Source organism: Lates calcarifer, linkage group LG10 (genome assembly GCF_001640805.2).
Source record: "Lates calcarifer isolate ASB-BC8 linkage group LG10, TLL_Latcal_v3, whole genome shotgun sequence".
In the NCBI taxonomy this organism is placed as follows: domain Eukaryota; kingdom Metazoa; phylum Chordata; class Actinopteri; family Centropomidae; genus Lates; species Lates calcarifer.
This window is the reverse complement of record NC_066842.1, coordinates 3398014-3425850: the sequence shown is the minus strand read 5'-3', so window position 1 is coordinate 3425850 and position 27837 is coordinate 3398014. Positions and strand designations below refer to the sequence as shown.

The 27837-nt window shown below is 41.1% G+C and overlaps 1 protein-coding gene across 2 annotated transcripts; it reads right to left on the bottom strand.

Moving 5' to 3' along the window:
- Positions 1–92: 92 nt before the first annotated feature.
- kitlga (kit ligand a) lies at positions 93–27483 on the bottom strand. 2 transcript variants are annotated; one of them, XM_018692650.2, is made up of 11 exons: positions 27165–27483; positions 13645–13846; positions 9542–9652; positions 8953–9009; positions 8437–8589; positions 8043–8214; positions 6285–6338; positions 5133–5236; positions 4791–4897; positions 3880–3946; positions 93–3781 (listed from the first exon to the last, which is right to left on the bottom strand). In XM_018692650.2, exons 2-10 carry the CDS (start codon positions 13657–13659, stop codon positions 3916–3918), a joined length of 804 nt encoding a protein of 267 aa, XP_018548166.1. In that variant the 5' UTR covers positions 13660–13846; positions 27165–27483; the 3' UTR covers positions 93–3781; positions 3880–3915. The 2 variants fall into 2 exon arrangements, with proteins under 2 accessions (XP_018548166.1, XP_018548158.1); XM_018692642.2 differs by lacking the exon at positions 13645–13846 and having other exon boundaries at positions 27165–27482.
- Positions 27484–27837: the final 354 nt, after the last annotated feature.

Genomic DNA, 27837 nt, shown 5'->3' with positions numbered 1-27837 from the left:
AAAATCAGTGTAGCACCAGTTTCACTCCCTGCTCCGTCCAGTTTGAAAAAAGAAGCGCAGGAGCTTGGTTAAACAACAAATAAACCAATAACTAACAGTTGGATACGTGTACTTTATTCATATCTCATATATGTTTGTTTACATTTATACAAAAATACAGAATACAGTAGAGTTTTTACCCAGAATACCAACTGGGTAATAATTACATTTGCTTTTTTGGCACCCAGACTTATTTCCTGCCTAGAGCCGTTTGATTCACCCACTGAAGCGGGATGGATTGGATCACTCGAGCCCGAAAGCACTGTTCTGGATGCAGCTCCGCTCACGCCCAGACCACACAACAACCCACATAGGAACAGTATTTAAGGGCAGTCATTCTTTGACTAATGCATGAAATCGCTCAGTTTCTGGCTTCCATGCATCAGACATACAGACTGTTTGTGGCTCTTGCATAGACAGGAAAATGGGAGACCATGTTATATATATATATATATATATATATATATATATATATATACACATACATATACATATACATATATATAGAGATTTTTTTTTGTTCACAGCTTAGACCTGATGCAGCTCATGATATTCATAGACTATGTATAAAAAGCAACTTTTGACATAGTATACCTTGTTTTGTTAGTTAGTGTGTGGCTAGACTAGCCTGTGTCTCTGTCAGAATACTGGGCACTGCACATAATAGTCTTCATGTAGAGAAGCAAAACCTAAAGATGATCGAAGAAAAAGTCTCAGGTCTAAACCGCCATAGATAGTATGTTCCGATAGTGTTCAAAAATGCATTTTTGAATGGACGTGATTGGCTAAAAGTTTTGAAATAACAGTACTTTACTACATCGCTAATTTCAGATTGTCCTGCTAAAAGTACTGTTGCTGTGGACTAAATGAACACCAATGTGGTATACTTTTTCTAACACAGACTCAACTCTAAACTGCCATAGAATATGTCGCCATTAATAGTGTTCTTCAAAGATGCATTTTGGAGTGAATAAAATTAACTTGCAGTTCAACACAACAAACAATACTTCACCACACCAAAGAATTCCAGCTATTGATGCTGAAAGGTACTGTTGCTCTGAACTATATGAACAATGAACCAATGTGGTATACGTTTTTTTTTTTTTTTTTCAAACACAGATTCAGTTTAGCACAATATACTCTCGTCTCCTATAACAAAAATTCCCAACATATAGTCCCAAATACACATGAAAGAAGCGGAGTTACCAGCTGAACTGTTTCCTAAAGGTTACAAAGGCTAAAATGTCACGTGTGGACAGAAATGTCACAACCACTGCAGATTGTTCTGCCAATAGAGTTTTTTCTGCGTTTCCAGAGAATTGTCTCCCGGATTATATCTGGGCATAGGTCAAGCCAACTAAACTGTCATGGTTTGAAGTTCATTTTGTTTTTAAAGAAGAGACAGAGTAGTAGAGGGAGACAGAGAAAGAGAGAAAGAGACTGGGGATCAAATCTGTTGGGCTACTGTGGTGAGATTATTCTAATCTGCCCTGTAATGATTTCTCCACTTTCTGCTACTGCACAGAAACACAGACAGGCTTTTAACATTTACACATGGAGCCAATCACACTAATCAAACAAGGCACAAAACCAAGAATGGACATGGTACAACGTAAGACCACAAACATGATAGAAAGACTCAAACTACACACAGAAACAGATGTTCGTGTCCTGCCACGTTGGTCAGTGTCAGCTAGTCGCAGCAGGGCGGCCTGATGGGAAAGGTCACAACCAGCGTGCCCTGTTCACACTCCTACCTCTTCATGATAATCAATTAATACCTATAACCCATTACTGATATACTTTGTGTTTGGGCAAGGCTTTGTCAGCTGCTCTTTAGAAGTTTCTAAACTTGTTGCCTTTCTCCTCGCAGCTCTGATAAGATCCGTTCCCACTGAGACAGGGAGCACCTCCAGCTCTTAACTTATCGGATCCGAGTGCATTAAGGAGAGGAGGCAGGGAAGGGCCCATTGATTTAATACTGGAATGAGCCAGAGGGCTTCAGCAATTGTAATAGCTGGATACATGTGAATTTAACGACCTGACTGTCAACCGTTTGGATTTGACTTTGATTTCCTGCCCTTCATGTGGATCTTGTGTACCGAGAGAGAATCACATTTCTTTGAAAGAAATTTTTTTTGAAAGTTGCACCATCATGCTACAGTTCAGTATGTGAAGGAGATGACAGTGCACTTCTTTGACAGTGTATTATGGCGCGACTTTAAGGCAAAAACTGATATGTAGGTCTGCACGGTATTCCCATGTGGCGAGCTGTGTGGATTGTGAAAATAACCAAGGTGCAAGTCTGTAAAGTTAATCATTAGTGGCATCATCCTTCAGCATTTCATCAGCGTGTGAATCTTGATAAACGCACTAACTAACTTTGTACAGATTGTCTACAATGAGTTTTATTTTGCAAGCAACACACTGATACTGGAGACAAAGGCAAAGTTAGTAGAGACATTAAACCTCATGAATGAACAGTCTGAACTGATGGGATTGATTCGCAAGTATATTTGGTTGTTGAATGAACTGTCAAATATTATATTATATGACATTTGTATCCATCAATCACAACATAACCTTCCTTAGTACAAACTGCGTTTTACAAATTCAGCATTTTAGTTTCTTTCCCTTCCATAGAAGAATGGCTGTCACAAATCTCTCCTGTAACACAAGCATAAAGAAGAGATCAGTAAAAAATAAAGGCATTGTTTCGCTAACACTTACTATGGGAGGTCCATCGTTGTCTTACATGTATCTGACACCTACACTTTGAATCCACAGATCCCTGATACTCATTAGCAGAATGTCATTGCAGATTTGAATGGTCTAAATGTACGTTAGTCAAAGTAGCATATTTTGTATATTTTATTTTTATATATATATTTTTTCCATGTAATCCATTCACACAGCCTAAATCACCCAAGCCATATATGCCAACAACAACAACAACAACAACATCATCATCATACAAGGAAATGTCACTTGTTCAGGTGTTTTTGGGTTTATGACGTGTTAGTATACAGATTGTTCTTTAAATGTGACCCATTAGTAAAGGTGCTCTTAAATGATCGCTTGAAACATTTCAGTTGTATCAACAGCAGCAGCTCAGTGCCACCACCAATAAATAAATACATCATACACCCCCATGGGTACATGGCTAAACCTGACATGTGACTACACCTTGGAACTACAATGTTTAATATTATATTCTTTGGGAAACCCCAGACTAAGAGGAAACTGTAGAGCTGTTGAGGATATGGTTAGCGTGAGGGTTACCGGAGGTAGTAATTCATGCCTCAGTTCATACAAGAGATAACCAGTGTCAGTCACACTCTGCTCTGCTGTTTGAAGATGAACTGGTGGGCCCAAAAAACACAGGCAGACAGTGGCAACGTGCTGATGGGGCAGCAAAGTTTTCCCCAAAGAGTTCATGACGCAGCAGGTTCTGATGGACAATTTGCAGGGCGTGGCACGGGGATTTCTCTCTGCCAAAATCTCACAGTCTTTTTCAAAAGCATGGGGTTAATGCAGTCTTACAAGAAAGGCAAGCTTATCCATACAGTAGCAGGCATGATTTAACCAGAAAAATCTTGGTGGCGGCGATCGAGGATCTGCCGTCGTAAATCTGGAGAGCAGTCAAAAACAGGCCTTTCACCTCTGAGATCTCACTATGGAAGTCAGCTTCATGGTTGTTTTTCATCACCTTTGGACACCAACAGAAGAAAAAAGTAGAGCCCTGTGAAAGAAAAGTGTGGAGAGAGGGTTTAGAGGATTCAGACAAGACTCTCTTTATTTTGTTTTTGTCTAATTGAACAGAAAGAAAGGAAATCTCACCAATTATGCTGAAGAACATCGAAGGGTAGAAAAGCATTACACCGTTTCAATGACGTTCAACTTGTTTCTGTAAGCGAGCAGAAATAAATATATTAGATACTATCCTGCAACAACAACAACAACAACAACAAATCATCTAGAGAAGCAGAAATGGCTGAAAGAGCTTTCACATGACGAGAGTCAAGCCCAGTCAGGCGGCGTTCTAATAATCATGCTCCAAGAAAGTCAAGCAGGGCCTGAGTTCAGACTCTTTGAACTTTTTTAACACTCTGGGTACGCAATTGAGCACTTATCATGCAGAAGTGGCTCGACACTTAAGAACACACCATCCACAGGTCACCGGAGGTCTTTGCACTTCGTACACGGCGGACTGATCGGCGAACACTGGCTGATGTGTCACGTTTCAATAAGCTTGTCGTCACAGTTTAACTTCATTTACTTTATTTTTATGCCTCACTGCTTTCTTTGTGAATTTGCTTCATACATGTCAAGAGAAAATTACGACAGGGATAAAATGATGTAAGAGTTCGGCTCTGTTCCAGCAGGAGACGGTCTTGGTCGTCTGTGAGTGTGAGTGAGGCGGCAAAAATGCATGGATACTACAGTTCTCATAATGCAGCTGCATTCTCTGCGGTCTCTCTGTTTCCTCAATGCCCACTTCCTTCAAAACCCACGCTTCCAGTTTTGTGACGCAGGCCTTCTGTACAAAAATAATAAACTAAACTAAAATCTAATCAAGTGTCAAACCCATGCTGATGACCGCTGAAGAAAATCAAAGCCTCTCCCACTGTCTGCAGCCGTTTGGTCCAGAGAAACTAATCAGTTTTCAGTGTGAGCAGGCAGTGAGTTACAGTAAGGGGAAAAGTTTCCAGTTGACTGTAATGTGTGTGAGGGAGAAAATGGCAGCTTACTTTTCTGATATTTCATCTAATGGAGGTGCAGTCCCTTCTGTTCCTGTGAAGAGTCCACCTGCTCCAGGATTCTGTTCAAGATCCTCCTCGTTCCTTCGTGATCGGACCTGTTTCAGGATAAATCACTGTTAGTACAAAAATTCTCAGTTCCAGAAATCATCACAGCTCAGTTCGACACAGTCTGCGCGGCATCTGCAGAAATGTTAAAGGCTGTTGTCGGCTGCCATAAATTCCACTGAACAAAGCGCTATCTCTCCTGACAGTAAAAGAGGCCACAGACAAACACTCATATCTCTGAGGCATCTCAGGAAGTTTAGTGCCGTGGGTCAAAGGTCAGCTCACCTTCCACACAAGCAGGAATACGAGGGCTATGAGTGGAATGAACAGTAAGGAGAGCAGGCTTCGCTCCACCACCACAGGCAGGAATCTTGGTTTATGTACTGGGGCTAAAAAGAAGAAGAAAAAAATCAGTTTCACACTTGGTTGAAAATGGATTTGACCCAAAAATGTTGCTAGTAGTAGAATTAGGTACAGTTCAAACTGATTTCACTGTGCATCCAACTTTTAAATTAAAACCAAATGAACATTTTTCAGCTGACTGTGGGCATTAAAGACCATCAGCATAGAACAGCTGCAAATACTAGCTTGCTGTTTATTTATTGCTTGATTATTAACATCCTGCTTTTACTGTTGCACAATCAATTAAAGCCTTCAAAGGTGGCATATAAACAATAACATAAGCTGCGCTCAGCAGTTTATAGGCAGAGACTGCATTTTAATACAGTATTCCAGCTTTAAAGACCCCGTCCAGACATGTTCTATGACATATAAAAATACTAGTTTTGTGTCTGACAAGGCTTTTCTACAAGTGTTCATTTCCTATATAAATACACAGATCAATGTGAAACCTGTGTCTAGTGTCAGACTCTGCACATACATCATTCTGCACAGTGAACCTCAAGACACATGTTTGAGTGGAGGAGGGCTTTAAAGTTGTATTAAATTACCACATTCTTGTAATCCATCCACGCTGACAAATACATGACACCAGACACCCGCAAAAAACAAAACAACTGAGATTAAAGATTTCTCTTCTCACTAACTTTACATTTGATGAGACTGGATGCTCAGCTAAGATAACAAAAACCCTCTCTTCGTTGTTACTGCTGTTACATTTCACTAAGCACGTACACACTATTACTGCGTGTTAATAGTTACTCAGTGTACGTTCTCTCAGCTACATGCTAGGGACTGAACAAGACGGGTAGAGAAAAGCCTTTTTACAGCAGGCAAGATAAGACATGAGACTAAAGACAAGATGAGGAATTAGCCCTGGAGAGTGTCATTAATCAAGTGACAGTAGCTCCAGGGAAAGGGCTGAGTTGCTGTAGAATGTGCCCAGCAAGAGTTGCCACTTTGACACAGCAGCTGGGCCGGTTTAACACCATCACAGGCCTGACACTTATATAGTAATACTCCGAAATGCAAACTTACGTTCCTTGCAGTCTGTCAGACAACCTGAGCCTGTACTGCTGGACGGGGACGATGCTGGAGGGAAAAAAACAAAACAACAGCAGAAGCAATGGGTTGGTGAGTTTGGTGTTACGAGAGGAGACGAGCAAAAACTGAGAGCAGGGATGAAAAAGGGTGGAGTGTCACTGCTACTCCTGATGATGAAAACATTTCATTGTCAGGTGCTAAAAAGTCACCTCAACGCCACCTGTTTTACCCCCCTCCCATCACACACACACAAAAGATCTGAGCCGACCACTCGGGCAAAGAAAAGCCAAGCGCTTGGGAAGATTGGAAGATTGCTCTGTAATCAACACGTATACAATCAGGTTTCGGCCCTTTTCTTCCTTTTCATATGCGCTGCCTGGGGACATCTTCCCTCAGTCCTGTGACTCAGCCGTGTCTCCACGGGCCGTCTAAGCACTGAGACGGTTTTGAGTTTTTATCTCGCAAAGTTCTTGTGAAGAAATAATGGTTCCTGGATTAAAAGCTTCTCGAAAACGGCCACAAGAGATCTGTCCTAAATAGAGCCTGTTCACAATAGTCCAAAGAGGGTGGCGGTGGTTTTACAAGCAGAAGTGAGCTTGTGTCTGGAATGTTGCTGCTTTGAATCTGTAGACCAGCTCCGAAAATGTGTGTGGGGAAGTGTGACCTGCTGCTAATGCCGTCTGCAATAAAACACTTAAGAGTCGGGTTAACCCAAATCATAAAAACACACATTTTCTCACTTATCACTGGTGGTATCAGGCGACGCAGATAGACTGGACTAATTTGCTGAGGTTTTGAGATATCCACATCTGCAACTTTGACTGTGGCGCTAAAAGCACTGAAAACGACTTTTGGACAACTTCACAGTCATGTGCCTCGCCATAAACACTCTGTTATTATTGGAGATACTTTTTTTCTGAAGAGAAACAGGCTGTAAAAACATGATGACAGTGAGATGACTGATACGTATCTTTAAAGCTTGACTGATGTTTTTTTTTTTTTTTTTTTAGCTCTGCAGGAAATTTTGAACTTCTGCTGATATTTATGTGAAAAAATGTTGAGAAGGTTTTTTTTTTTTTTTTTAATAATACTTTGAAATCACACATAAAATGTCTGGCTGGCAACCATTCAGGTGATCTTATCTTTCTCCTGAGGCAGCTTCATTCCAAACTTGATCCGAGTTGTGAATCTGAGACTCGCCCACTCACGGATATTATCACAAATCCACTGTTGAATAAGAGCGACGCAGCCAGCTTCCCCTTTACTGTAGTATCCTTTGGCTTACAGATGGGACGGACATGAGTACGCAACACGCAGGTCACTGTGGGAATGTTACAGTTGAACCATTTCAAATCACTGTACTGGGGTTAATGCCTGAGATATGACACATTTTATGTAGGAGCTTTTCACCACGAGAGGCAGAAGTCACAGCTGCGTCGTATTGTGATTTGACCCGTGTCTGTTTTTGTCTTTCTGAGCCCATAACCTTGTCTCCAGCAATATTACAGTATCTGACTTCACATCATAGAAACCCCCTTTACTCCAGAGAAAACTAACTTTCTGTTGATTTTACAAGAGCTGTTGAAATATGAGTAAAACCTGCCAAGCAGCAGTGAAACATTTAGGCAGTGGAAATAATATGAAAGAGACTCAGTTTCCCTTTACACCTGCAGTTAATGGTGGCACCAGCAACAAAAAAAGGCTGCCACAACACTAACTCTGGTGACAAGCACAACAATACAAAATATTTACCTTTTATATATCCTCCTGTGTACGATGTGGTGGGACAGGGAGGAGGATAACAGTCATCTGAATCTTCTCTACTCTGTGCAGCTAAAAGAAAGTCTTTGACAAAGTCAAAGTATTGTGCTGTCTGCCACCTCTCTTCCCTGTAGTGGCACTCAAAATCATACATGATCGGCTCCTGCAAAGATGAGATGAGAGATAAATGACGCTCATCTTGCAATAAACAAGTTAATCACGTGTGTATTGTGGTACAGGCTTGGATAATGTCAGTGTTTGTCGGTCATGCTGGTTTCTTTGCTTCGTAAAGTTGTAGTTTTCCTTAACAGTGATGAATGTGCAGCATCAGTCACTGGACGCACTCTGTAGGTCTGTGCCACAACCACAATGAACTTGAACTTACCAAAGACCCCATGTTGAGCCGCAGTTCTTGGAGCATTTGGATGAATATGCTAATATCTTTTCTGTTGGATGAAATGTTTCCAAACTTATGTGCTAAATCTTGTAAACTCTCCTCCAGGTAGAAGACGTTTAATTTTACCCAACACATCCCTCCCTAGGAGAAGCAGAGAAGAGCAGAGACATGGAGTGAGACGAGCAACAGGATGTGTTGAATGACAACTAAACACAAAGTGCAGATGCTACTGTCACAGATAAGACTGCATCCAGCAGATGACACATTTTTTCACACTGTGCAATAGCTATAACGTCAGCCAACACTCGGGGTGATGGTACAGCTGAGCGGGAGGTCACCAAAGTCAACTGGTTTGTTCCTTTTAATGTGTCTACATGTTGAAGGTTTCTGCTGAATCATGAACATCAAAGGGTGACTGTGAAAATCTAGATCTTTAGATTCAGAGAAACGCTGATCACAAACCAAAAAGAAGAAGGACAGAAAAAAGCCTGGATGTTATCTTACCTCTTCTTTTGGAACGTAATGTACAGGAATTTTGTAATCTTTAGGAATATTTTGTCTCTGTTGAAGAAAAAAGAGAAAACAATTTAATTACAGACAAACACACCATAATCTAAACATTATCCAGGTTTGCTTGGATTGCACTTCCTATCTCTGTATCTGTTCATGTTTTTTGTCCTACCATTAAGCTGATTTCTTTCTCTTTGCTGAGGAGATGTGTCTTGAACTCCCTCACTTTTTGACCTTTGCACATTTTACGATAAAGCAGGTAGTGCAAGGCTTTTGAAAAGAATGACTCATCATGTATGTCTCTTTCAGTAGTGGTGTAACACAGCCATATGTCTGTCCAGACTGTTAATTATCTCACTTGCAAAATCATAAATCTGAGCTCATGATGAGTGATGGTGTGTTATGTTGCTTTGATGTCTATACTGTGCAAATATATGGAAATAAATTTTAGCACAGTGACAGTGCCATGCGGTATTTTGCAGACTGAATGTACAGTTTGAATGTTTTAGCTTGTTAAATTAGCTGTATTTTAAGGTTAGCCTAAAATGTTTTAATTAAAGCTAAATCACAGCACTGTCCTTACCAAAACAGAGAGTCTAGAGATGTCATCTGTCACTGGGTTGACGTCAAATTTACTTGAATGTACCCCAAGCGTGATGAACAGCAGTAAATAGACACAGACGCGTATCCAAATCTGCAGATCAAAAGAGGAAAAAAAAGATATTAGCCACATGTTATGATAATGAAATAATAATAATAAAAAAGGAAAAGTACAGTAAATTATATGCAGGTGACAGCTGAACTTAAAAAACCTGAAGTCACCAGTTTTGAAACACCCAACAGCAATGAGCCCTCCAAAACCTCTGACCACATTTATAGACTAACATTATATGCACAAAGCAGCCTTTAATGTTAAGAACGTCAGCAATAAACAATTACATGCTGCGATTCACAGTGATTTTACAGCAGCTCAGAGGTATAGCTGGCAATAATAAATGCTGAGTAGAGCACTGTTCAGTGGTTCAGTGCCTCTGGGCGCACAGGGTCACTTGTCTGCACAAGTGAATTATCAATTTGGTTTTGGACAGACCCTTGCTATGCTCTTATGCTAAATTACCACGAGTCTAAAGTCTGATGTGTAAAAGCTGAATTGGAGCTGATGGAACCAATCAGAGGACACAAGAAAGAGTCTGATAGTACAAATAGCACATGCAGAATTCATAGTCATTCAAGCAAAATGCAACAAATGACTTTTTGGCACCCACGCTGGCCTCTGAAATCCCTATAAGTGCGAGGCAACTGAATATGTGGCTTTTTTAAATACATATTTGTGCTCTTTTTAGGAGCATTGACGCCAAAAGAAAAGAGATGTCACTGCTCCAAGAGAGAAACTTTAGACTCCTGTAATGCTGACATGAAGCAATGGAAGTTTTCAATGTACCAGAGGACAATAGACCTTTCTTCTGGCTCTCATTCTGGCTTGTCATAGCAGGAAAGGCAAAGTGTTACCAATAACTTAACTGTTAGTTATAATTATCAGAGAATTCCTGGGTCCTTCTTTGGCCAAGTGGAATTTAACAGAGCCACAAGAGAAAGATCAACTGGGTAAATGAACGACTAAAAATACAGATCAGATACTTGTACTTTCTGTACAATAAATGAATGAACAAAAGAGTGAAAGAATGAATGAATTGACTGTGTTCCCTTTTCCATGTAAATGACAACTGCCCCTGAAGTAGCGTTAATAATGACAGTCTTCCACCAGGCAACAATATTCTTTACATAAACAGAGGCTCCTTTCATGCAGATGACAGAAGCTTTGTTTAAAAAGGCAAACTATCAGCTCTTTCAGTTCTGTCTTAATTGGTCACACCAGAATTTTTAGACCATTAGTGAGCGGTCCTCAGGTGCTCTCAGTTGATTCAGAGTTATCAAATAGGGAAGGTTAATGGTTGAATCGCAGGCCTGCGATCGGCTTCTTCCTTTAGGTTTTTTCCTGCCTAATGGTGTTGTGTGGGCTTTACTGTAACAGTTGTCATTCATTTGGCTGACCTTGTATCTTGTATCTTCTCTGTGCCAGCCTGTCTATATTATGCAATGGATCAGCAATGCTCCTCTTAGAGATGATTAGGGTTAGTCAGACTCCGACCCAAAACAATTCAGCAACCTTGAAAGTGAACCTCCTCTTTGAGTGAATAAAGCTTTAGCGAGTTTCACAAATGGGACTCAGTGGGCAGGATCAAAAGATCGTAGTGAGCTGAGCCGTGTCTAATCTTCAGCCAGTACAACAAGATTTTGTTCTATAGCTTATTTAAGCATGGGTTCAACCATGCTCGCTGTTTGTGCAGTTACACACATTCATACTTTTGCCATCCACACTGTCCCTGCCAGTTTGGCAATTCATATCAGTCGTTTCAAATCTTCAAGGCAGACTCCGCCACCCACATTCCTCCTGTTACTATATATTTGTCAAACAGAGCCACAACAGGAAGAGAACGGAACAATGATCCATCAACGGCAGGAAAGGCCAAAGGAAAAGCTTCATGTAAAGGGCAGATGGGATGTAATTCAATTCCACCTTGCTTCTTCTGGTGAACAAAACTAATTGTCTTGTAAATGGCAGACAAGGACGATAAGCAAGCAATGTTTTAGGAGAGATTAGCAAAAGGCAAAGGTGTTGGACATCTTGTAATTCATCAGTTTCGCCTGAGCCTCTGCATGTAATGAACCACATTTGTACAAGATAATAACAACGAATGAAATCAAAGACGCCCCAGATACAGCCACATAAGGTCAGGGATTTTGCTCGTTGCCATGTTACAACTTGTTCAGCAAAGCAAAACATGATATTTTGCCCAAATAATAAAACCCATTTTGAAAGAATTAAAGGAAATAATGCACAAAATGAAAATATCAGATTTAATCAACAATAGGATCTTTGTCTTCTCCAAAACTTGTGGGGTAATTTGAACTAAAAAAAAATGTTGTTTAAGAACTTCCAGACACAAAGTCACAAAATCTCAAGTGACATGCCGACTTAATAAGAAATCCAGGGTTATATTAAACCACCACAAATAGTTCTGAGCTCTTCCTCTCATTCTGACTGAATGAGAATAAAGTATAGTGACATGTATTCGTCTACTCTGAGCTGACAAGTAGTGCAAAGGAAAGGAAAGGTCACATGGACACTCTTAAGACTCCTGTTCACTACTAGCTCTGAATTTTTTGCAGCTCATTTCAGCAGCTCAAAATTTATTTCATAGCTTCAGTGACACTCTCATGTATGTGTTTTCAGTGAATGGGAAATTCACTCAACACTTGCGCTGGCTCTGCCCTGCAAAGTTTACTTAAAGGATGATTCAGGGAGTAACGGGGGTGGAGGCCTCTGATGCTTCATGTCAAACAAATGTCAGACTGGAAATGAAATGATAATCTTCTTAGACAGAACAGTATACCATACACTGTATGATCTTCAAGTCTAAGTATAGATGAGTCATCTATACTCATCAGCCAAAACCAACAAGGAAGAGCTGTCACTCAGAAAGACATTATACATTTGATTCCAAGTCATCAGACCGTTGTCTTCTTTATCAGTCGATTCCAGTTTGAAGAAACCACATGCAAACATTTCCAGAAAATCAAGGTTTCTCTCTACATGTGCTTTCAATATGTAGCGTAAAACAAGAGGAGGGTCAAAATGTTCTGCAACATCTGCACTCTTTCCGCTGAAAGGAGCGCAGCTGTGACCGGCTAGCTGAGCTCATAGTCATTTTCTGTTATTATTCTTTTAAAATTTATAGTCATCCCTGTGGTTTTCGTTGAGAGAACAAGTAGGTAAACACACCGGTGTACACAGCAGGATGTGATGTGTGAGTGATGACAGCGATATCTGCCGCCATTACTTAAGTCTTTATGGGACAGATTCACAGCCCATGAAACAGGCCATGTTAGAGGAGCTGTGACTTCTAACACAAGCTGGGGATTCAAATCTCGCTAAAGCTCTTGCTGCTGACAAGTTGTGAAGTGGCTCTCTGAACAGATTTTCATGAGATTTGGTGGGCAGATGGTCCCTGGGGAACAGAGCAACTCATTATAATCTTGATGGTGGTCCAGATCTGACATTTTTGCTTTTAGACCTTCAGTTTCATTCTCTAGTTGTGGAGTATTGGTGCAGGTTTTAACTCTCCAAGGGCCTTCTACTCCTCAATCATATTCTAGGAAAGGCCTGAAATGGATGACCAAAAAGTATGGCTGACCATTTAATGTTTTTCTACATTGTTTTAAGTGTAAATACACATTTTCTGTGACTGATTATGTCAACAAAACCTTAAAAAGAAATCCTCATGGCGAGATTCCGAGATCTGGATTACCACCGAATGATCATCAATCGGTTCTTTCCCCCAGACCCTCAAGGTTTTATGGGAATCCATCCATGCATTTCTGAGATATTGACAGATGTACTAAGGGGCAAAACTTCTTCAGTGGATTTAACATTTGTAACTACAGTCATTCGTACTCCTCCACATACAGTTGTCCTTAGATTTTGCTCACGAGAGGCTCAAGAGTACACCTGCCTTTAAAAGACACAAAAACTTCTGATGACTCAGCACCTCCTTACAAAACCAGCTATCACAGTATTGATTTGTCTAGACTGCTTGTGTTGGACTTGATAAAATTTTCTCCTACCGTGTAAAACCACATGTTCTCATGCTCTCATACCACCATGCTGTCATCTGCAGCACTATCGTCTGCTGCTGTTACTTGTGACGCTACTGCTGATTTCCCTTTTCAGGTCGCTCAGGGCAGCGAGAACTGAGGGCCAAGTGAGTTTCACAGCTTGAGTGAAAAATCTGTATTCATCCCGAAGCAGTGACTCCCCTTCATGAACCTACGGGGAAGGAGATAAAATGGGAGAAGTCTGGATAAAAAAACTGATAAAAGTCGACTTGCTGGTAAGTTTTGAAATCTGTAGAAGTCAGAGCTGTCACTAAAGCTAACATCTGTACCATTAGTGCACTGGGTGTGAATGGAGGCTGGAAAAACAGACTACAGAAAATTGAGCTTAAATCCAGCCTGAACATGCCCATACACTATCCAACCAAGTTTTACCGTGAAGCAGGTGCAGCTACTGGCTGAGACTGTCTTCTCAGTGCTGTTATATCATTGGATTATATTTAAATATTTTGGGGGAGTGAACAATGAAGTTGGTGCCATAAACTGTTGAGTTTTGCACATCACGGATCCAAAACTAATTCCTATCAATCAACAACCTGCACACATCTGGGTAGCTGCCTTTAAATCCAAATATATTGCACTTAGTTGTTAGATAAAAGACATATTTTGCCTAATTACAAGAGACTGAATGTTAACGTCCACCAACATCTGACTGGCTCCTGAGGTCGTAAATGCAGTTGCATGGTTTGACTGTAAAGGCTCTGTAGAGTTCAGGCCTTAAAATCTGTTTTACAGGCTTTACTAAATTGTTTTAGCTGTTAAAACGGGTCTCTAATCAAAATCATCAGACCGGATATTAATTCCACTTCGTATGAAAGTAGAGAAACAAGTAGATCTATGATCCCATGGTTGGGGGATGACTGCTTCCAGCAAAAAAAAGAAAAAGATAATGTTTGCATGAAGAATTCCTCCAATCATCATTTGTTATATAAGAACAATCCGAAGTGCAACCATCCGTGTAGTGGGTGGCTTCCAGGTTTGAATTCTTGGCTTCTTGTTGCTGACAGTGTGTTCGAGCAAACGTACTGTATATGTCCACTGCCTTCATGTATGGGATTAGAGAATAAAGGAAACATTTCAAACACCCCTAGTGTGGTTCCTTGTGCCCACAGTGCTATACCAACATTTACAAAATGTTGGTATGTCACCATTTTTACGTTTAAAGCAGGTTATGTATGCATTTGGGTGTTTGATTGCTCAATCTTGACAACAATAGCTGTAGATTACTTAGATCAGATATTTCATTAGAAGTGCAGCCATTTCAGTCTGGTTTTACTAAAATAAAGTTACAGTTGCAGCGCATAGAGAAATCATTCTTCTTCTTCTGTATGCACGCACAGTTTCTGTAAGCAATGCACTTTGATTGATCTCATCTGTCTTAAATCTTCCAGTGTAAGTGGATATCACCCATACAGAATGTTGTATTTTTGTAATATCTGTTGAGCTGAATCAATCTTTGTCAGCATAATTATAATATTCTATGTTCCAGTCCACGGAAACATATACAACATACTTTGATAAAACAAAGATGCAAAATGGAACAGTAATTCCAATCTTATCATGAGCTGTCTAATTTCAACAAAGATATAGATGGGAAAACATCTTAGTTAAATAACACCCAAGCAAAAATAAACAGATCTTGTTTCTACAAGTTCCAAAAACGCTCATGGACTCCCAGGACACAGTTTGGGCCAAACATATTAATAAACAACAGGCTTCAGTGAGAAAATGGAGATGACTTCAACTCACTCATTTGTTTCCCTGACACTCTCTGAGTGACCTTGTGAGACTGAAGTCACAGCTGCACTGACAGGGAATGAAATTACCTCCCATGCTGAAAATGGCCCTTATAGTTATTTAGAAAACGATGTTGTGTGTCTGTGTCTGAGCAGCAAATCAGCCACTTTTCTTCCATCAACAGCAGAACCAGCTGATATCAGACCACAAGAGTTGAACAGTCAGGTGCAACCCTCAAGCTAAAGGCCTCTTGTCCATCATTGTCAGGTACATTACAGCTCTCAGGGCCTGCGAGTCTGCTCTCCCTCATCATATTGATGCGGAGGATGATTACCCATGTCTCATTTTTCACCACCACTTTGAACCCAGGGCGTCATTAGCTGAACAGGCTCTCCAGACCGCCGGCCTCGTGGCCCTCTTAACCACATAATCTCATAAGAGCGGAACACAGGACCTTGCATGACATTAGCCAACCATAGCAACATGCAGCCTGTTTTGACAGAGAGATGGATATTTTATCCTTTTGCCTAGGTCGTTGTTTTGAATTTTGCCATGTGATGTAAGTTCCCATGTTTCATAATGAGGATTAAAACAGGGCAGAAGATAAAGGCCGTGCAAAGAAAATACCAGGCTGCTGTTGTCGTCCAGATGTTCTCGAGCTGATCCAGGCTAAGGTTAACCAAGGGTTTCAAATTAATGTTTCATTTAGAGGTTTGTTTTTTCCCTTTGATCAGATGTCTTTGGTGATATCTGTGTTGTTTCTATGGGATTTTCTCAGAAACGAAATAACAATATGAAAAACTTAATTTTGCATTGTGCAGTGGAAGATAAACCGTCACTGTTTAGCATTCCCACTCTGTTCCCAGCCACAATCTATCCCCTTGATAACTGAAATGTTTACAGTATTTACTGTCTGTGACACTGTTTATATAACTCACTGCTTTGTACGGGGGGCGAACATTTTCTACAGCTTCATGCTGTTTACTGACTAGAAAAAAATCATGTTTCTCTCCCACACTATATTGTAAAGAATGGTAAGATCACAGGTCATCAGAGTGGACCTTAGTCACATTCACATGTCAATATTTAACATCTCAATGAACAAACTGCTCACAAAAGAAGCCCTCAATATTCAGACGGCAGTTTTTGCCTCATAAAAACCATAAAGATAAGACAGTGAAGACAGCTGCCTGAGTATTATCAAAATAGCTTTTTAGACTTTTTCTGCTTGCAATGAGTCAAACATTACTAAGGACAGGATTGGGGCTGGGTACTGAACTTCAGTTCTTTAATGGCACCGATTGAAATGCTCGATACCACCCGGTGTTGAAAGATGCCCTGTTTTATCGGTGCCGAGGAATTAATCACATGATCAAGATCTGATAATGCTGCTGGTGATTGGCTGTAACACGCAGTAGAGGCATGCAGGAAAAATACTCACATGGTTACACCCACAGACGCGGTTCACATGTATCTGTGTTGTGAACCACAGTGTGTGTGTCAAAGCGGTTAAAAAATGCAACCAAGGTCAAAAGTGTGGCTCCATTTTATTAAGATTGATGCCATTAGTGCGCAATGCAATATTTGCAAAAAAGACACTGTTACTAAGGCCAGCAACACGACCCATTTCATGAAGCATTTGAACGAGCAGAAAGTTGCTCCGTGTTCAACTGCATGAAGATTTAAAGGTCCTTAGTCTGCAGCAGTGAGCATTAGACACTGACTTGTTACCTGTTCTTTTGCACTGAAAATTATTTGTTGTGTTAGAAAACTGCTTTGAGTGGATAAAACTGAAGATTTGTACCATAATATGTAATGTCATTTTCTTAGTTGTTTTTGAATGATACCCAGCCCTAGGCAGGACTGCAGTTATCCCCAAATCTTGACTTGTTAAAGGTATTTTCAGGCTAAATTAACAGAGCCCTGACACAAAAACTGGGCACTAGTTTCCAAGCGACTGGAGCGCACTCATTTCTTGTGTAAATCAAATTAGCATCTAACATTCAATCTGCTGCTGCTTCTGTCTGCTGAGGTGCACTTACAGCAGCTGGCACTAACTAAATAGACTTCAAGGTAATAGAGAGGAGTCAGACTATTACACTGACATGTACTGAACCAAACTGGTTGTGCAAAGGCTTTAGAGGCACTTGTCTGACAAGTCTGGGGCGGTTCTTGGCAGCAGTAACTGTTGCAGTCTTTAGTATTATCTCTGGATGAACATGGTGATTAGAGCGTATGTGATGGTGTATATTAGAGAAACATAGCACAGTGTAGGTGTCATTACAAAGGCTTTCACACTGTCTGAGCTTTCAAACAGAACAGTGAAACCTTCAAACACTCCAAATAAGTGTCTGTCAACACTAACAATAATTCCTGGTGACACACAACCACTGTTTAGCTGCTTCTAAGGGTTTAGGGGGAATATTTCCTACAGTTTAGCTAAACAGCCACAAGGGTGCACGTAAATGTTTTTTGCACATACAAATTCTCATGCTTTAATTCTGGGTTCTGAGTTCTGATTCGAAACAATTTGCTCTCTTTTTCCCAAATTAATCACCCTGAATAGATCTTCTTCATAACAGACATGCTGCTTTGTCAGAGCAGAAAAAGCACAGGTGAAACAAATTCAGTATGGCTCAGTTCCCATTAGCAAGGCACACACACACACACACACACACACAATACCAGGGCAAGACTAGCTCAATAAAATGGAATTTTAATGTTATCAATTACACCTGTGCTTTTCCTGCTAGGACAAGCCAAGATATCTGCAGTGAAAAAAGATCTGTTACAGCTCCCTCGCAGCATGGATCTCACTGGGATAAATAAGACAGTATTATACACCAGGGTTTGCTGCGGTGCTAAAAACCGATCCAGTGGCCTGACATGACGGGATGAATGTCATTTAGAGCACAAAGAGTGCGTTTTATGATGACACTGATAAAAGAACTTTTTCTTACGTGGATCTGGCTGATACTTGATCCACTTAACAAGGTCAATGTCTGGCCAAACCTGATCTGGCAGATTGGATCAGTGCATTACTACTGGTAAAGGCTTAAAGGGCAGATCAGCAAAAAGAGAACAAATAAAATGAAAAACATCTAAACGTGCAACACTGAATGATGAATGCTTAGAAATGAAGATATTCACTTCAGAAGCGATGTGACGAGCACCTTTGCTGGGCAAAATCTAGTAACATCAAAGCAACGACAGCCTCCCCTGGATCTCTGACCTCTGAATAAAGCTATGCAGGTCTGAAGAAAACAAACAGCTGGACAGACAGAGGCCGGGACCTCGTGGGCTGAGATCAATTAAACCACTTAAAGGCGCTGGTGCTCTACACGTAGCTACGGCTAATGATAAATTTTTAGCCTGGCGCTCTAAACAGAGAAATAGCTCATTTAAATCAACATGAAAACACTTTGTTCTCTTGTGTTTGTGACTAAGTATATGTTTCAGAGAAAAACAGGAAACAAACAGTTTTACAAATGTCTAAGGAGGCCAGACCTCACCATGGTTTTGGTAGAGATTAGAGACAGCACCCGCTGTGTTAAACAAAGGGTCTGAGAGATCAGTGTGTACCAAATGTTGTGGCCTTTTAGCCAAATATTATCAAAATGTCAGGGAGCTGGAGGGGATTAGAGGATTTAATGGCGAAAACACAAATAAAAACGCAGTTAAGAAAACAATGGGAACAGAGAGGACAAACATTCTGGTGGTGCCATTTTCAGGGACAGACACGAAATTCTTATTTCAGACTTGGAGCAAGTAAATGTCCTTTGGCTCGATGAGCTCTTGTTGTCCCACATTTCCTGAGAAGAGTTTCCCCAGACATGTGTTGTTTGAGATGGAGCGGGGGCTTAATGAGATTATGGTCTGTGAATCTTTTCCCTAGAGTCCAAACGTGTGATCAAAGAATTACAGTTATGTTGTTTCTGTTTACTGGATAGACAGTTGCTTTTCCACTGTGAAATTTGCTGTCCTCAGCCTGCTACAGCTCGGGATCCACAAGAACAACTCATCAGTGAACCCAGCCATAATTCAACCAAATAAATTGCTCCCTCCTCAGAGGACGTGTTGACCCAAACTACTGACGCTTTGATTGCAATCAAACGGTCCTGCTGGTGTCCAGCAGGAAATCTAATCCTGCTACTGAGAGCAGCTTTGAAAGGGGGGAGGATTAAGATAAAACGCATTGGATGACTGCATGATCTCTGTTGTTTTCCTTGGAAAGGAAAAGCACAATCTTAAGATCTCTTTACAGTCCCATTATATAGCTTCATCACTTACTGTGTCAACAAATAGCAGTGAAGACGGATCTGGTTAATATGTACAAACTGCAGGAGGGGAATTTGGCTTGGACAACAAGGAAGAAAGCGGAGTTGTGCAACTGCTTTTTTTTTTTTTTTTTTTTATTTATCCTCATGGATATCCTGCCATGCTTTTACTCTCTCAAGTTCTCACCCACAGCTCTGCCACATTTCTACCTCATCTTACCCTGAATCATTAAACAGCTGCAGCAAAAAAAGGTACTTAACTGTAAAACAAAACAAAAAAACCAACCTTTGAAGTTTTCATCCTGTGATTCATCCCCGGATATGTATGACTGTGGTTGGTAATGGCTGTCACCCCCACATTAACCAGCTCATTGTGGACCAATTATTCAAATCCAATTCATTTATTATGCTGCCTGCTTTGATCACACAAAGCCCAACCACGGTGCTGCTGATCAGCAACATGTGCTTGACGCTATTAGACGACAATAACATGCCTTTCTGCCTGAAGTAAAGTTTGTTTTTTTGGTAATGAATGCAACCATGACTAAGACTGGAGTTGAGGAAGAAGGAAAAGAATGTACTGACTGACTATTCAGTTACCTTTTAGTTTCTGTTTCACACATTTCTGAGCAGATGATGTTCTGTTGTGTGGCTGCGTACTGAACCTCAGCACCTCTTTGTTACAGACAAAATAGTGTCTGCAGTATTGAAAACTGTCAAGTACTAAAAGCTGGCATTGCTTAAATCTGTGCTCTTCTTCGCCTGTTCTTTTATTTGACAATTTTTGTATCCACATTTCCAATTACAGCTGCTTATCAGCTGATTTTTTATTTTAAAAAGGGGCTCTGTAGAAAAACACATTCCTACTGTCATGCACTTTAAGTCGCCCTTACAGTTAAGTTAAAAGGTTAAAATTCAGTCACATGAAAAAAAAAAAAACAGCAGATGAGCAGAAGATTTCTTGTTGCCCCTGTTTACAGTTCACAAGACCAGTGGAACCATTTCACATGACCGCACAAAGCTAAGTGGTTATGACAAAAACCACGTCCACCACTATGATGTTTCTTCAACAGTAGAGATGACTAACGCGCTTTCTAATTCTCTAACGTGCAAACTAATTTCTAGATCAAGTGTCCTTTGTGGCGTCTCATCCTGGCACGAGAAAAGTGGATCATGTGGAAACGTAGCAAAATGACGCACTAATTGGCATGAAGATTTCTGCAAATATGAGTCAAATCAAACTCATCTAAACGCCTTCCAGCAGCAATTGCTCAGTCAGATGTACGACGCACAATCACTCAGCCGGGGGGAGAGTTTTCACTTTGGATGACTTTGTGCTTGTAAAAATATCCAGAAGTCCTGCATGCGTTAGGAACCTTAAGCTTCTGATAATTATGCGAGTTTAAAGGCCAACATGCCAATCACACAGACCTGAGGCATCTCAAAGAGCCTGTGTACGTATGTTTAGCACAACAAGATGATGAGTGTGCTAATTAAATTAGATCCATCATCGTGAAAAATGTTACAATAATCCCCCAAACACGTCACAATTTGTTTCAGATTTCATCATGTTCATCAGATGATACGTCTTCGTTTATCCTGCAGAGTGACTGCAGGCTGCAGCTGCTGCAAAGAGATGAAATACCACCTAAACACACAAAATCCTGTTTTAAGTAAATATAATTAAGCCTCCAGGGAGATATTAGCTTCAGATTTGTCAGGTCTCAGCTAAATTCTAGGCCAAAATGTTCTACAGTAGGAGAGTTTAAATTCCTGCTTCATCAACATTTCATAGCAGCTTTCACCAGAAAGTATGTGAGGGTTAAATCCACAGCTCCCTGAAAACACTGCAGAAGATGTTGTGGCTACTCTGTGAAACCTTCTATCCCTCAAATGTCAACTTTTCAAGGACCAACAAAAACAGACTTGTTTGAATTTGCTTGGCTGCCATGAGTTTTATAGTTTGTCCGGAGGGTTTTTAAAAACGTTTCACTGGACTAAGAGCACAGAGGAATATTCCCAACCCATACCAGGGGGATGAACACTTTAACTAAATTTAAAATCACTCTAAATATGGTTTGATGTTTTCAGATATTCCCAAGACCGAGACGGCGAGGTGAAAAAGGAAAGAGGTTCATTATAAAGGAGCACTGTGGGTCCAGAGCTGGTTCACCTTATGCACTTACGTCTCTTAGCCAAAGCAGAAACCACAAAGCACAACATTTTCATATTCTGCTTCGTGCCACTTGAGAATACTGCAGAGGAGAATATCTAAAAGAACCCTTGATGCACCTGCTGAAGTGGTTGCCAGGTTTCTAACATTAGCGGCTGCAGTCGCTGTACTCTGAGTCAATCAAAGTCCCATAGGAAAGAGGAGAGACACTACCAGATAGAGACCAGCTAAGTGTAATAAATTGGACCTGATTTGTGGCATTTGGGGAGATTTTCTTCATCAAATTTGAGTTAGAAAAGCTGCAGTAATATAGTAGTGTGCTTTTAGAAATTTGAGAGGACAAAGAATGAGAAGTGTTGGTAACTGCCTCTGACAAATTATCACCGTGGCTCCTGGTTCACACTTCCTGCCAACCCACCAAACAGACCCGTCAGTCCGGCTCTGGTCGCGTACCGCATCCATGTGACAGTGATTTCCCTTCTAATATTCAGATTCACATGACAGCCACTCACTCTGTCTTCTGTGCGGAGACAAGCCCAAACCCAGGTCTAATAAATCTTTGAACCAATCCAACCAGTGATTTCAAGCTTGCACGTCAGGCTGAGACGGTCAGGCATCAACTCCTAGTTCCTGGAGTGTGTTTTCTACTCCCTGGATGTGGGTATATTCTGAAACCTCTGCCACTCTGCCACAAACACACACTTCACCTCATCTGACGGCATTCAAAGGATGGCCTCTGGTAATTTTACAGAAATCCCCCCACAGCAGAACTTCAACATTTCCAGGTACTGGTATGCATATCTGCAGAATTCCTGCTAAAAATGCTTACTCAAAGGCACGCCCTCTGTAAGGCAGGGTTAAGGTTAGCCTGGACACCATGTCCAAAGACTGCAGATGGGCTCATGTCAGGATCAGCACACTAAATGTCCTGTTGCTGCAGAAATAAGACATCAAAAGCTCAGACACAAGGCCCGGGTCTGAGGAAAATCCTGTAACTCAAACCATGTTGACTTTGTTTTTTTTATGGATTCTGCGTGCTTTACAGTTCTGAAAAAGTTATTTTTTTCCATGAGGGAAAAACATTCTTTAAGACTGTGACTGTGCAAAGGCTTTACAACAAGTTATGGCTCTTTCTACAAGACACTCTGGGTAAACATGAGTTTACAGAGTGCACTGTCACAGTGCTGCATCACGAGAGACCACCTAACAAAGTGACTTTTTCATCTGCCTGGCCTCACTACAGCACTGGTGAACATCCTTGAATATGGATGTTTCTTTAATGTTTAACACAGGGTAAGAAAATCATTTTTTACAGCGCCTATTTACAAAACTGAAAATGTCTCCGGTTTCCTCCCATTTGTGCCTAAAAGCAAAGATTTCTGTATCCGAGATCAAACCTCAGCTTTGTGTGCAAAGGACGAGGACGCTCTTAATTCGCTTTTCCATAACGGCTCTGAACTGTGCAGGCTTTGTCATCTACAACATCACTGGTGGCTATTTTCCCCTCTCCATTAGAGACCTTAAAAATGTTTTTTGGGTTCTTGCCGATTAAAATCTCTGCCGATAGAAGTATGACTTTAGTATTTGGTCGAGATCTAAGTGATTCTGCCATCAGAGACAAAGTATTCAAACTCTGACCTCCCACAAAGAAACAAATCATAAACCAAATTCATTTTAATTTCACCAGTAACACGTGACCGTGGAGACCAATGCAACTTAATCTCTTCAACCCACACAACCTTCGATGAGTCCATCATCACATGGTTAATCCTTTGTGCAAACAGACATTGTTCAAACCTGCAGAACTTGAACTGAAATTCTAAATTACAGGACATTTAAAGTAATGTTGCAGCCATAAAAGAAACATCATAAATGTAAGAATATGTGGAGCATCAGGGACACATTAAGATTCAAGTGTTTAAACTGACACACGATGATGTGGCAGTGATGGATCTCAATTAACACAAAGTGAATAACTTGTGAAAGGATGTGCAGTCAAGCATGAGCAGTGTTTAAAAACTGAGTCATTGACTCTATTTGATGTCTAGCGCTGGCAAATGAACATTCGTCGCTGATGCGAGCTGTTGATATATATCTGCTGTCAGTGAGAGAACTGTAACTGTCAGCATTCCTCAGCTCTGCTCTAGGCTCCATTAACGTAACATAACTTCCCCTCTGGGGGCAAATGTTCACAGATTTGACAGAGAATATGAGCAGAGGTGAGGCGAAGGGAATTTAACAATGTTCGAATGTGGTTTTTAAGTCAAAGGATCCACTTTAAACGAGCTAATTATTTGATTCAGAGCAGCAACACCATGTTTGGCGCGCACAACGCAGCAAGGTAGCTCTAATTTAATGTTTTGTGTTTCCTTTCCTGCTGTTAACATAATCTCATTAGGAAACTATTAAAACAAATCATTAACCTGAGACTTGATTAGCAGATTTAAGTCTTTATTACATGTGCTCTTTCTAATCAAATCTGCTTCATCTAATTCATTCAGCTGCGATTACTGGAGAGTGTAACTCTGACACATCAACACCCTCCTCGCCACAACGCCTACTTCCTGTACGCTTCCCAGAACATGTCACATCATAAATCTAATGATGCAGAGCAGTCTGTTGTCTCTTTTCATGCTTTGCCTTCCGTTCTGCACCTACCTGCACATTTCAAAAACCTCAAACAATGAATACATCTAGGACGTCGATAAAATAACAATCTAGTTCGCTCAGGGGGGATTCTGATGTCGGAGGTCCTCAGCAGGTCAGAGGCCACAGCTATACTGCAGAGGCAAACTGAGAAGCCATTATGTGAGCAGTTAGCCTGTGGATTTACAGCTTGTGTTAGAGCTCGGCTCCAACACTCACAACTCGGCTTCACCTGCCTGGTGTCCTTTCCCTGGGATGGAATCGTGTAACCTGGGCAAAGAGCTCGGCCAGTCAACAACCAGCCAGCTGTATATCACTGCAGAGATCTCACCCTGGGGAGCAAACAGTGGAGGAGAGGATATCTGTCTATATCTTGACTTACTGCGACTGAATAATGCTAAATGACTTTCACATATCTCTGCTCAGGTGTGTGTGTGTGGGTGTTAGAGGGGCCAACCATATGTGACGTCTCTCTGAACCTCCCACAGACCCAGACGGCTGGTTTCCCCGACACTGCGCGTGCAGGCATCAGAAAACTAGCGCTCCCTACTGGTGCCAAATGTTCTGTGGAAGTGTGAAGGTCTAGACACACTTTCTCCCTCTCACACACTGTCATACATGCCACTCTGACACTGCTTGTCTGGACATTCGTCAGTCTGATTTTACACTCAATTAACAGCCACTTTCATTAGAGTGAACATTTAATTCCTGGTTTTATCTTCTGTTATCATTTCTCTATATATGTACTATTTTACACCACAATCCTGGAGATAAATAAAGATCCTTGAGGAAAACTAGAATTATTATTTTTTACTGTACTACCATAAAAACTGGGACAAAGCCGCTGAGTATTTTCTATCTGTGGCTACGTGACCATGGAAAGCACTATAGGAGCTGAGGCAAGGACAGTGAATAAAAGATGAAAGGTGTCTGTTAATGCAACCAGGCACACAGCCCAACTTACAGTATAACTTCATTAAAAAAGCATAAAGGAAACTCTGCTGATTAACAGCTGCAGGGATGCAGAAATGCCCACCCTTCCTCCAGGAAACTTCAAAGACTTATACCCAGATGCATGCAGGCATACACACACACACACACACACACACACACCCTGCTGTATCAATATTAATACATTTCATATCCTTATACTTCTTCATATGATCAGGTGATTAAAAGAAGCTTAAGTGTGACAGAGGGATTAGTCAAAACTCTGTGTGCAGGGTTCAGCTAAACAGCCTCAGGGATGTAATGCAGGTTAAACCTGCCTAAATTTATTTTGTACACTTAATCACGTGCACAACACACACACACACACACACACATTCAATCTATGTAAACCAGTTTTCACATGGCAGACTTCCTCAAATGGAGCTGCGGGTTTGTAAATGAGGGGGAAAAAAGAATGTTTTCAATTAAAAGGTCATTTAAAAAGGTGTTTCTCTTGGATAGTTGTTGCCTTGAGGTGATCACCTGCTGGTACAGATGGAGGATCAAACCTTGATGTGTACCTAAATCACAGTGATAAACAGGCAATGACTGCTGCTGCTGGAATGTAGAAACGTGCGTAATTTCTTTGCTTTCACTTGCTGAAATAACGTCAGGGACCTTAAATCAACCCTTTAGTCTTCAGTTTGTGCATTTCTGGGTCAGCCGTGTCACAGGCCACAGATTATGGTGTCAGGGCAGGCAGACACAGAGCCTAAGCTGGCCCTGCAGCGCTCTTAAAACAGACCGGCTCTCCGCGTAAAGCAGGCTGCTGAATAACCGGAGGGTGCTGCCTGAGCCGGTGGATGAAAAGCCAGGTACTCCGTCTCATTCATCATCGGTTCATTTCAAGCATTATCAGTCACAGGAGACATTCAGGCGAAGAACCGCGATTTAAAAATACATGTGCTCAGACACCCTGAGCTCTCTGTACCTGAACACAGGCATCATTTACCCGATCACTTGTGACAGGTGGATAAATTACGGTTTGCCTATTAAACTGTGTAAAAACAAACAGTTGCAGGAAAATGAAGGCAACTACTTTTGCTTTTACTCAAAAAAGAAATCGACAGAAAAACTGTTAATTTACCTCTTCGGCTTTACGAACGTGCGCGCGAAGAAATTTAACGAGTTCCGCCACAAAATCACTGATTACAAGTAGAACAATCTAACTTCTCAAAATTAAAGAAGTGACAGTTACGCAAGGCGCCATCCCGTCTCAGGAGCGCACACTCCGAGATGACGCCGTTAATATTAACATATTGATCGGACAGGCACAGGAAGGCTCCTCTTCCAACGAAATAAAGAAAACGTGGACGTGGGACAAAAATCTGCACAGGTGGAGCAATTTGGAAAAAACGCTGCGTTCTGGCGGAAAGCAGGTTTTCCAAACTGCCAGCGTAAGAAGCTGGGCAATTAAGCCACACCACAGTAAAGGAAGCGCTGATCCCGCTGGCACCAGCCTTCAGTTAATAATTACAAATCAGATCGTGTCTCTTCATAAGAAAAACACCTCAAGACTTTAAAAATCTGCCAAATCTACAAGGCTCTCTGGTTAAGTGTGGCAGCAGGAACGTGTTCCGCTGCCCGCGTCACGCCACAACGTAAACTGCTAATTTCCTCAAGTAAAAACAAACAAAACCACCACTTACTTTTGACTTCTTCATATGGAACGACAGGAGTAAATCCAGTGTGTGCGAAAGCCTATTTTATTTTACTTCTACGGGGAGGAAAGGGGTTGTCATCATCTTGTGTGCACATATCCAATGCCTAAGTCAGTAGTATCCAAGCAGAGGAGAAAAAAGCACCAAAAAAGAAGTAACACGGCAAAAAACTGGGTATCAAACTTTCAACCTTTGCAGCCTGTAGGCTAACGACGTGTGGCATCTAGCCCATCTAACTACAACATAGATCCAGACACTGAGGGCTCGCAGCGGCGGAGACGGACAGCGCTCAGAGGGAGGGAGTTTAGGCTTTATAATGATGCGTAAACGGCAGTCAAAGTGCCGCCCCTCTGACGAGACGCAGTATGAAGAGGTTCACTCCAAAACTACGACTGCCAATATAAACACATCAGACATAAAAAACAGATTCAGAGGTGGTTTCTCAATACTGACTTTACCGCCTACTTGGAAAAACTACGGTTATTATCCTTTAAAGTAATAAATAGAAAATTTTTTGACATTTATTTTTCTTTTTATTGATTTTTTGAAAAGCAAAATGATCTCTCTGTGTCTCTAAAATACATGCACAATACAGACGCATGCTGAGCCTGGTTATTGCAGTGCTCTCATCTTTGTTTCAAGAATAATTCTGTTTCCAGTA

Excerpts from the sequence above, each read along its gene's own strand:
- kitlga (XM_018692650.2), bottom strand. Across the intron at positions 5,237-6,284 it reads TCTGACAGACTGCAAGGAAC|CCCCAGTACATAAACCAAGA; the intron begins GTAAGTTTGCAT and ends TCTTCTTTTTAG. Across the intron at positions 4,898-5,132 it reads TATTCCTGCTTGTGTGGAAG|GTCCGATCACGAAGGAACGA; the intron begins GTGAGCTGACCT and ends ATCCTGAAACAG.